An 11,975-nucleotide genomic window follows, 5' to 3' on the forward strand; every position below is an offset into this window, starting at 1 on the left:
CAGCCTTAAGAAGTCTAGGCTCAGGTGCATCTCTATGCAAAGATGAAGAGTGCTAGTGGGATTTAAGCATGGACCATGGTTATGTTGTTTGTCTTTTTAAAAAGTGGCCAAATTAAATTTTAATGTCAAAACTGAGATCAAGAGAGCTCATATTAGTACTCAAAATTTCCCTATACACATTTAGTATTTGAAAAATGCTTTATAAATGTGTTTTGTGTCATGGTTGAAGGCTTTTCTCTTATAAAGATCCATCTGGGGTGGATTTTGAACCTCTACAATAGAGCAGAAGGGGCTGTATTAGCTAATTGCTTGTGCTATACTGGTTCCTACATTGGTGCAATCAGTCCTGAGGGAGTTATGCCAGGTGGGGAGAAAAGGAGACAGATTTTACTGCACGGGGCTGCAAAAGCTTCTAAGCAGGGCAGAAACTCATACAAAACCATTTTCTTGCCAGCTTCCGCCCTTTCCACTCCCCAGCAGGCATTCAGTGGCTCTTAATCTGTTTTCCTCCACTCATTAAGACCTGTGTCCAAAACACAGAGGGAGAAGGACTCGGATGGCACGCTGCTGTTTCCCGCGGGGAGAAGTTTCGCCATGAGCCGGGAGCAGGATGGATCCGTGCCCCTCCATGGCCTTTCCACCCGGAGGTGGCCCTGGAGGGGGCAGCTGCTCCTGTCCCGGGGGACACAGGCCCTGCAGAGGATGGCAGCTCCCTGGGCTCCTCCTCAGCAGGGCATGAGCCCCCATCCTTGTCGGCTCGGGGAGGTAAATGCAGGGTGAGCTGCTTTCGGAAGGGCCGTGCAGTGTCGGCGCATTGCCGGTGCGGGCACTGCTTTGCTATGAGCATGGAGTGGGAAAACACCCAACACTGCAGACACCTGCCCACCATCGTGCCAAAACCCGCTCTGCACCAAGCAACACACCAAGGCAGCTACCCACCTCCAAAATCCCTGTTTAAAAAGCATTAACGAGTGCTCATGAGCCTCATTTCAATTTCCAAAGCAGGCTCTAACTAGAGAGGTAATGCTCTGACCAGATGGCTCTTTTTAAGCCTTACTGAGGGAATTCAGAAGCCTGTACGGCCAAAATATTGTTTCAGTTAATTTAAGTAGCAGCAGTCTTGCTGTCTTTTCACTCGTCTCTGTGCTAGCCAGCTTTTCCAGGGACCTGGAGCGGCTGTCTGCAAAAGCTCTGTTGGTTGCAATAGAGAATCACAGTTAAAAATGGCTGTTCAATCCTATTCAGAAAATGAATCTGAAATTAGAAAAAACACAGAATACAAAAATATGGGCAATTCCATGCTTGTTGGCAGAACAAGCCTCACTATTATTATTTTCCTCAGCTCTATTTTATTTTACAGCTAACTTTCCCTTCAGTATCAAATGCTGTCTCTGTGCCCTGTAGTCATTTACTTTCAGATTGCATTTTCTAGTTTATATTTAACAAATTGCTTCCATGACTATAAACCTCAGGTTAATTTGAAATTACTAAATGAAGGTCATCTAAGGATGCTTAAGTCTTAATATCAGTTCCGTTTTACTTTTCCATATAATAACCATGATGCTCACTAGGGAGAAAAAATGCATGGTTGGATAGGCTGTTTGTCCAGGAAGCTGCTTTTGTGCTATAAAATAAAGATTTGCTTGGCAGCAGCAAGTGTGCTCTCTAGGATTCTTCCGTTCCCAATACAGTATGAGACAGAGAATGAAACCCAGTGGAGGGTATTCCTGATTTCTAGAACTTTCCTCTGCTTCTTTAGTTTTTTTCCTTCCTCCTCTAGAGAAGCACACAGGAAGGCAGCAACCACAATAAGAAGGTAACTAAAGAAAATGCAAAGACAGCAATAAAAAACCCTCCTATCTGCCTTTCATTCAGGGATGTTAAATAGATTTTTTTGCTCAGGCAGAGGGAGAGGCTTTGGCGGCCTGAGGAGTTTCTGGCGCTGGACCAAGCAGCATCCCCAGGCCCACCCCAGCTGAAAGGGCTGTCCCTGGTGGTTCAGGGAGCTTGGGGGACTGTAAGATGGAAAAGCTTGTCTGGCTCACACAGCAGGGCAAAACCCTTATATATGGGCTGGAAGCAGTTTTGCCAGGTGGAGAAGAAATGAAGGACCTTGTAGGTCCTTGTTCTTCATCTTTCCTGCCCCACTGTGGACTTGAAGGATCACAAAGTCCTTTCTACCTGTTGAGCTTTAGAAAGGGTTTCTTCTGTCAGAGTTCTTGCACTGCTGCTCAGGAGTTATTTGAGGCAAAAATCAATCTCTATTTCATGTGGTTGTTGCTCTTTCTTTTTTGACCTTTTGTGTCCTTCCATCTGCTCCTAGAGGCAGAAGCCTATCTCAAACAAACAGGCCTGCTTCTGGCTTTACAAACTGATTTATCCTCTGAACTCACTGACTACTTCTACTCCTGTGGAAGATTACACTGGCAAAAAGAAACAAAAGGTAGTGATTTCTAATGTTTGCTACATATCAGCAAAAAGGTTACAGAAACTTAATGGTGATGATACTTTGCAGAATTCCCTCTCTATGCACGCTTCAAAAGATCAGAGACCCACTGAGCATCTCCTCTTGCCAAGAAGATATCTTTGACAAACCTTTTCAGGGATCACTTTTTTCCCCAAAGATTTTGTGTACAAGTGTTTTTCCACCCATAATGTTTTTACAGAAAAGGGGTGAATGTGAAAAGGTCCAAGGGAAGAGGCTATGGAAATATGTGGCCCAAAAAGATTTGTCCATACAGCTCACTGCCTGTGAAGTCTGCAGTTTGTCATATGTGACTGCACTGGTTATTTGGGCATTCCCATCTACTGCAAAGACGCTTCAAGAAAGCCAGAGTTATGTGTGAGTCTGCTCTGAAGGCAGGACAGGCCTGAGCAAAGAGAGAGAGGCATTATCTTGTCACAGCCTGGAACATACTCTCAGTTGACCCAGATTTCACCGAACACCTCCTAGCAGCTCACTAACCTTTGGAAGTTCATTATGAGAAGGTAGAATCATGACCCAGCTCTTTATGACAGCTCTTTGGCTACAACTTGCAGAAGAAAAAAAAATTAATTAAACCTGCGTTTAGCACCATCACAGCTGTTAGCTCTTGACTTCCCCAAAAATATGGTCTCAACCTTCTGTTTCAAGAGAAATCATTCCTTTGTACTGAGGATAATCACTCCTCCCCCAGGCACAGACCCAATGCCATTTGCTGTGACCAGGCTCCTCTTCTCCTTTGTTCATTACCTGTAAGCAAATCCAAGCGTTCTTTTTAAGCCCCAAAGCAAAGACTTCCAAATTTCCTCTGCAGGGAGTCACTCAAACAACGTGTGTTTTCATTAATCCCAGGGGAATTATCTTCATGAATGCCATGCTTTTTAGGGGGAGCCTTTGCCATCCACCTGCTCCCTTCCCTCCTCAGAAGACCAAATCTGCCCTGCTTGCAGAACACAAAACTCTTATTGCCTTATAACAGCTAATATTTTACAGGATTAGAGGCAATGTTCTCAGACTCAAGTAGATCTTAGTGCATTTATTCCTTTGGTGTCTCCAAAAAGTCATAGCTACACCTTTGTGTTTCAGAAGTGGGTGAGACACTGAACTACCATGGAAAGAACTAGTGTCTCAGATAACTGTGGATCAAAGATTTCCTGTGTCTGTGGACTTGAGGCCGTTTGTCTGTATGGATTAGGAGGTACACAAGGTTTGCCCTGGCCAGCTGGCATCAGCCCTTCTGCCCATTTCCATTTAGGCTGGCGCTGCCCGCGAGTGCCGACACAGGTCACCGGGGCTGGAAGGGCACTTACATAATTACTGATTTACACAAAGGCTGTATTCACACCAGCCTCTGGCCCGTGCTGCCAGAGCAGTGAGGGAGCTCTGTCTGACTCACAGCATCTCCTAATGATCAAGGGGGTGGAGGAGAGAAGGGTGGCTGGCTTGTTGGTTCCTTTACACCCATTTCCCCCATGTCCTAGGTGCATATCCCCTCCAAAAAGAGCCCAGTGGGACAAGGGGATAACCAGACTGCCACACACTCTGCAAGGATATGGTCTACAAAGGGAAGTATTGCAAAAGTGTTGAGAAAAGTAGTTGGAAAAAACCCAATGCCCCAGCCCCCAGTGGGGCACTGTTTCTAACTGTGTGACAGCAGAGTTCTGTCCAAGGACCTCTCCTCACTTGTGAGATGTCATACAGTCAGTAGTCCCCTGAGTAGTGGAAGAGGGGTTTTGGGCAATTTCATAAGCATCACATAATCCCTATTTTAGACCCATACTTAATTTAAAATTCAGCAGCAGGTGATTTCTTGTCCATGTTGCTGTTTCTTGGCACATTATCTTGTCTTGCTTTTCCTTTTTTTCCACTGGCTTAACTACCCAGAGTGTCCCACATGCCAAAGCCTTACCTACTCCCAGGACCCCCTAGCACCTTCAAGCCTGCCATCTGAGTACCCTGACTAGATTCCCAGAGTAAGCTGCTTTGGAAGAGTCAGCTGTCTCTACACAGTGACCTAGGACAGCCCATGTAGGGACACACACAACAAATTAACCAAGCACTACTAGTTAAATTCCAAATTAACCTAGCACTATTAGTTACATTCTTTATCGGATGCAGAACAATTGGGTTTTCCTTTCTGCTGTGCTCAAGCCACGATCTTAATGTAACCTATATAAATATCTTTGAGAAAATCCCGGCAACTGTCACATGGGAGTTTAAGTTGTTGGCTACATGCATGATGAAATCAAGGCATCAAATCACAGGTTTATCAGCAAAGGCTGGACAATGATTGAATGGAATCACAGCAGTGGTTCCAAAAAGAGAGCAGAGAGATGTTAAAACCAATGCTTGTGCTTGGAGTCCCATCTGCCAACAGACAGGGAGCCAGCTGACTTTTTGGAATTTACAGGAGTTATTTGGTACTTCAAAATTTACATCCTTTCTTATTTTCGTACATACTTTTGCATACAATCTTCATATTCAGTACCAATGCGGGTGATTAATAGATTACAGTGGTCTAAGAACTGAGGGCCTGCAGTAACCCTCTTAGTGAGCTCATTGCAGTCATTGGGATGGATGTGGTTAGAGGCACAGGTAACCACAGATAGAGCAAATGCTGAGGAAAAGGCTGCAAGCATTGGCTGGTGCAGGAGTACATCTAATTCTTCTGTATTGCCAGCCAAAGGGGACTAGCTCGTCTCATCACTGTCCCACATGTCCCAGAACAATTATTGTTTGACTTTAATTAACTCAAGTACTTCCATACACAACTCAGAGATAATTGTGTCACATTACTAAGAGGTGCCTTGAATATTCTGTATCATGATAGTTTTACTCTGCTTATTTCTGTCCTTAATCCAACAGTACATAAAGTAATAAAATATGGTGAGAGTAAAACTTTGTGTAACATTGTGTATCATAAAAAAGGTTTCGATACAGATGAAGAAGTATAAAACTTTACATTCCCTGATTTTATGGAAAAACACAAGGGTACCTCACTTGCCATCCTGTCCATCCCCTGTGTAGTCAAAGTCAACACAGTTCCACATTTAACACCATTCCATTACACCCATGGTAAACACTAGCACCTGTATCATTTCTTCCCCTCTCCTGGTTCCACCAGAGAATACTGATCCCTAGACAACACTGAAATAATGGACCCTGAATCCCGTCCATTTGACTTCTGGAAAGGTAAATACCTTCTTGCCATTAAAAACCAGTATTACTCTGGTTATGAACTGGTCTTACAGATTTTCCAAGCTCTTAACCACTCCCAAAAGTTCCACAAAGTAAATGTTCCCAAATACTGGAGAGACACGCACAAAAAGAGGACATCTTCATGTTCTAGGAAACATTGCAATAATGTGCTCATCTTTTGCCATGGCAAATGACAGACCAAGAGAGACTCTTTCAGTGACTTGATACATGTCATTTCTTATAGATAAAGGAAATCTTTAAGGATGACATACAGGTAACAAGAGCCATCTTCAAGATTCATGGCAGCATGCAACCAGGGTTGCATTCTAAGTTGTCAAAGAAGAGCCCTCAATTACATGTTGAACTTTGCCAGGTCTGAGCTGTGCTGGAGTGGCTGCATTTATCTAAGAGGAAGTTCGTATGTTACAAGCATAAAATCTGACAGGCTTGTGTGCTGCAAAGTTAGGTTCTGCATCTCTTCAGTGTCTCCACAACCACCTGGAAATTAGTTGCATTTGGTATTTTTATTGCACAACTGATTTGCCCTCCTATATCACAAACCTGTATCTTCATGCCCTGACCTGTGAAAATGACTGTTCTCTGTCAGCTATGCCTTATGGCTTCTCTTGCCTGTAGGCTGGATCCTTGCATCACTTGGAGCTGACCATTGTCAATTTCCATTTTTCCAAGATTATCATTTGCCATTACCTCTGAGGGAAAAAAAAAAAAAAAAAAAAAAAAAAAAAAAAAAAAAAAAAAAACACTAACTGCTGTCTATAATTTTAATTCCCTTGCAATTGTTTTCTTTATTTGCTAAATCTTCTTTTTCCCATCCTCACAGCACTTTAGGATATACTGACATTTGAAGTAGAGCTGTTAAGGCCTTACTCAGCCTGGCCCGCATCTTGCATAAATTGCTGTTATTTTTCAAAAATGTTACTACTGTCCCAATAGAGCATTAAATGTCACTGTGAATAATACTTCATGCCAGAAGGAAAAGCCTTGAGTCTTTCCTTGCTTGTCAATCAGTTGGGAAGGACTTTTAGATAGTCTGAATAATGACCCAAACAGGGGAGAGTGTCCATTCACTTTCTTCCTTGATTCCTCCTTGGTAGTCTGCCCTGCCGGAGCTGTAGAGCCATCAGGCTGAGGGAGCACAGACATTTTGTATTTAAAAACCCTTCTGCTGTGTTGTGCTGCCTTCACAGCTGTGCAGTTGCACCAGCCAAAGTGCCCTTACAGCTCCCAAACACTGCAGACCAAAGTCACCCTATTTCTCACAGGGCTTTGCCTTCAGCACATTCTCTGTGTGGCTGCATGGAGGATGGCACTCAATAGGCACAGCAGAATCTGTGCTGTGCCACTTTAAACAGGGGCACACCAAACTGTCTTTGGCCCACAGATCTGCCCATTCCTCAGTAGGGCTGCACTTCCAGACTGCTGTCTGGTGAGTGCCACACTTGTCCTCCATTCTCCCACCTCTCATCCCAGCTGAGGCATTTGCATCCAGGTATTGCCACCCAGAAGCTGTGCCCATCATCTGCAGCTCTGCCTCCTGCATGCTCCTCCTCCCCACTTGTCCATCAGCCTCTACCTGAAGGTCTCTTTCCAAGGCAGGTCTGACACATTTGATTAGCCTGATGGCAGAGTCCCTTTACATATTTCTGAAAAGGCTCCCTCTGAATGATTTATATGATTGCATGGTGAGCAAGAACCACAGCCACCAAATGGGATGGAAGCAAATCCCAGCCCTGCTTTACCCTTCCATTGCTCCTGTTCATGCTGCAGGCTTCCTTAAGAGCAGGCCCTTGGTCCCATAGCAGAACTACTGGAAATCTAAGTACAGATTGGAAGTGTGAGATTGTTGAGAAAATTAGCCAAAAACAAAATTTAGATCTATGGCTAAATTAATCCCCAGATTAATGCTATCAAAGCAAATGGTGTTTATAGAAAGTCTTGTTTTCTTTATATTCATGTGAGAGAAAATCAAAAGAATGCTAGAGGCAAATTTCGTCTAGCAGAATTGGAAAAGAGAGCATGGGGACAAAGCTGTAATTACTGGTATTTCCTATCTGTTGAAACCTGTGGGTGCAAAGAGAGTCAGTGAATAGGGTATATTCAATGGCATTAAAATTAGTTTCTTTTTCTGGACTTTAGCTCAACACTGCAAATTAGCAGGGGTAAAATAAGCCTCAGAGTGAGCAGGCAGAGAAGCCAACTTCACGTTACCCTTTGCTGTTAGGGAAAAAAAAAAGGCATTTTTTTCCTTCAAGAATTCAAATTCCTAGCAACCCGCAGTACAGCTGCACACTGACAAGCAGGAAATGTGCTGTTTCTCACGTGGTTCAGTGTTTGTGTGTCCATGTACACACCATTAGCCTGTTTTCCTTTTAAACATATTACTTTAATGAAGAGAGGACAAGCTTGCTGTTTAATTAACTCTTGGTTTATAAAGAAGACATTCTGCCAAGATTCATCATGGTACAGCTTAGGTACCTGCCGGGGTATCTGACTTTAGATCATTCTGTATCCAGTCAGTGGCAGGGTTGAGACCCTCCCAGCCATGGTTTGGACCACCAGAGATCAGAACTGACAGTGCTAGCCACCCATCTCTTTCTGCAAACCATTGCAGGTACTTAGGATAGCTGTACTCCTAAATCAGCCTTTCACAGAACTAGGAAAGATGATTTGAGGCTTCAACATATTTCTACTTATGACTGTCATCCCATATGCAAATTTCTTCTGTAAGCAATAGCTGTTACTGAATTAGCTTAACTCTATTTTGTCACTGAATTAGCTGTTACTGAATAGGCATTACTGATGCCTACAGAAAAAAAAGAACAGGTAAAGGATGTTTTTCTTACAGTTAAAAAATCTACCTTGATGTTTGTGATCACTGCATAGACCTGAATTATTTCAAATATGTTCTATGTCATAAAATGTTTACTTAGTTCCTATTTTTTTTCACAACAGTTAACAAATTTAATAATTTGAGACTGCGTTTTCTTTAAAGTTTTAAAAGTATAACTGGAAACTACAGAGATGTAACTATAATTAGAAGTGATATATTATTAATAGTAGAAATATAATGATTATTGATGTTGGTGTTGGGGTACAGTAGGATTGCTTGTTGGCTCAGTACAGAAAAAAAATTTACTTGAAGCACCAACCCTTGAGTATCTGTCACTACCATTCTTCAAACCTACCTGAAATATTGCAAATTATAGTAGGAAAATTTACTTTGAATAAAATAATTGTTTATACTATTTGTTTTCAATGGCTTTAATGCAGCCTGCTCTTATATGCAAGAATATTGATTTGTGTTAGATTACTATTTAAGGTGGATTTTTATCTTAATTATTCCAAAATATGATTTAGTATTTAATTAATACTGCTTCAGTTTAGCTAGATATGCCACTGGAGCGACACATTTCCTAAATATTTTTGTAAATGGGTTTTATTTTCACTTTACTTGCTGGACTCCTCTATTTAATAATTATCAAGCCTCAAATGAAAACTAGAAAAAAGTTTGTTCTTCTGTGCATTTCTCTCATGCACTGCTCGCGCACAGACACATGTGCTGCTCCTGGTTAGCCTGGCTCACTGTCAAGCCCAAGGCCAGCCTGTGATCCCGTATGGATTGCAGCAGGACATTCAAAGGGCGTGCAGTGCTTCTCAGAGCCACCCTATGTGCTGCTGGGGCTCAGCTCTGAGTTCTTCAGGGGAGGGAATGCACCTTTGCACTTGGATTTTTGGGTTTGTTTTTTAGGGTTTTTTTAATGTGCCAAAATACTGTTAGAATTGCAAATAAGATTTTTTTTTTTTTTTGTCTGTTAATCTTCAGTATGTCTTAATGCAGTGTTTTATCTTCCAAATCCTACCTCAGAAACACGTGGGGATTAAAGCATCTAAGGGAACAAGTCAGGTTTGGCACTATTTAAAGTATATGTCTTCTGTTTAAGATTTAACTATGATTCATAGTTAATTGTTTTAAACTTGTCACCATGGTACCAACAAAAAATCCTTAGGAATACAAAGTGACTTTTGAAATCTGTCCTGACTCTCAGATCGCCACCGCTGAGGCACACAGAGTAGCTCTGCATCCATTTGGGGAAATTCCCCATGTGTGGTGCTCCAGTGGGCTTTACCTTGGCTCCAGAGGGGATTTGGGCAATATTACTGTGCCACCCACTTGGTTATTTCAGCTTTCATCCCAGTCCCTGGCTCTCAGCACAGGCCCAGCCTGTCTTTAGCACTGGAGACCTGATGAAGAGGTGCAGCACCAGCAGCACAACCTCAGCAAACCCGCAAATCCAGAAAACTTCCCTCCACCCCCACAAACACCCACTGCTGGTTGCTGACAAAGGGAACTTCTGGCTTTTCCTCTGTCTGCAGGCAGTTTCTCGCTGGCCCTGTGGCACAGCCCTGCTGGGTGGTGGATGGGGATGCCAGAGGTGGGTCACAGAGCTGCCCCCAGTGTGGGGTGTGCCAGCCCCTCTCCCCAGCTGGCACACATGGCCTCACTGCTCTTGGCCCTTGGTGTTTGCCAGCTAGAGAGGCTGAAACAGGCCAGCTGCACCCTGGGCTTCTCTTTCTCTCTCTTTTTGCCTCCCCTTTGGAGAGCTTGCTGCCCTTCACATTTCTTTAAATGCACTTGCCCTGTCTCGATGAGCTTGTCTCCTAAAACTTCTTCAGGATTTCTGAGGGAGATGCTGTTTCCTGGCAAACAGATGTGTTTGTAAAGAGCAAGACAGGGCAACTACAATTTCCAAAGGTGTCTCAGGAAGTTCATATTCTCTCTTTCCTAGGGAGCGTTTACTTTCCGCGGGAGCATGATCGACATGCCATTACTGAAGCAGGCACAGAACATTGTTACACTTGCCACAGCCATCAAGAAAAAATGAGCTGGTAAATGAAGCTCTCGCCATGGGGCCCCAGTAGCTGTTTTAAAAGATGACTGTAATACTTTGGGGAGGGGAAGGGGGGTGTAAAATTAAAGACGTCAGGCTTAAACAGAAATTCATTTCCATTTTGCAGATCTGTCATAGTTTGCTTGCTGGAATTGCTAATTGCTAAAACTATTCCAAACTCAAACCACTGCTCACTGCTGCATGGCCCATGTTCTACTCATAGCCTGCAATGAAGTTACATCATCAAATATGTGACATCACAGTAATTACTGCAAATGTGGGAGTATGACTTCACTGAAGAAGAAAGGCAAAACATGAGCCCTGAGCTCTGTTAAAGAGCAGATGGAAACTAATTCAATTCTTTCTATTTCTTTCTGTGCTTCTTCCTGCTCTGATGCAGAACTCCTGGCAGAAAGGAGAAAGCCTCAAATAATTACGCACCAGTTGAAATAACTGCAATGAAAATCTTTACCCTTTGTGAGCTTTGCTATCCCCCCACACTGCCCTTCTGTAAGTGTGCAACAGCCATTAAAAATAATGCTCCAACAATACAGGACTCTTGACTTTCTTCTCCCTTTTTTTAAGCAGTCTCTATTCAGAGAGTTTCCTCCTGGAAGCGTCCAGCCCGGGAAGGGTTGGACGGCAATAAACTTGTAGTTTTTGGAGACACAATGCAGCAGAACTTGTGCATATGGTCTCGAGTCAGATTTACATCACATTAGGGATACGGCTACAGATCATGTGGGCTGTGTGGTTAACGGGCTTAGTAAAGCTGTTTTGAAGAGGTTAACCCAGCTTGTAGTAAGGGTAAATAAACATAACAACCAGGCATTGTCCTCTATTCAGCATGTACTCTTATATGGAGGGCTAAAGGGTATTGAAGCTGCAGAGGATCAACTTGTGGTTGCCAGAGGACTCCAATGAAGTTTGAAACACCAACAATCAGAGATTTTGTTTCTGTTCCTCATTAAATCATGAGCTTTTGTGCTCAGACTATGAACGACTGTTCTTTAAGAAATTAACAGAATGGGAAGTTTTAAACTATGCACCAACCTTTTCATGACCTACACAGCAGCAACGCTGCTGCACTTAGACAAACACCGCGGGGAAGGCTGTTCTGTTTATTTAAAATTGTAAATAGAAAACAGTTGTTTTTTAGTTTCATTTCTCACCGCCTCCATGGCCATTTCACGTATGGAGCCACAGTGCCTTATTCCTCCCGTTTCCCCGCTTAGTGCGTTTCCCCTCCGTCTCCGAGCAGCGCTTTCACTTATTTTGGGTTATTTTCGGTTTAATTAAGGGGAGAGAAAAAGGGGGGAGGGAGAACCCCACCATCCGGCCCGTGGGAGCAGCGAGGGAAGGGAGAGCGGGGGCGGCGGGAGCGC

At 43.3% G+C, this 11,975-nt stretch overlaps 1 protein-coding gene across 1 annotated transcript in view; it reads left to right on the forward strand.

Moving 5' to 3' along the window:
* The window catches only part of CLYBL (citramalyl-CoA lyase), a 165,279-nt gene extending 154,152 nt beyond the window's left edge, over positions 1–11,127 (forward strand). The window contains exons 8-9 of the mRNA XM_058825595.1: positions 10,489–10,588; positions 10,718–11,127. Coding sequence (XP_058681578.1) covers positions 10,489–10,584 — 96 coding nt within the window. The 3' untranslated portion in view covers positions 10,585–10,588; positions 10,718–11,127. The remainder of the gene's footprint in view (positions 1–10,488; positions 10,589–10,717) is intronic.
* Positions 11,128–11,975: the final 848 nt, after the last annotated feature.

Source organism: Ammospiza caudacuta, chromosome 2, assembly GCF_027887145.1.
Source record: "Ammospiza caudacuta isolate bAmmCau1 chromosome 2, bAmmCau1.pri, whole genome shotgun sequence".
In the NCBI taxonomy this organism is placed as follows: domain Eukaryota; kingdom Metazoa; phylum Chordata; class Aves; order Passeriformes; family Passerellidae; genus Ammospiza; species Ammospiza caudacuta.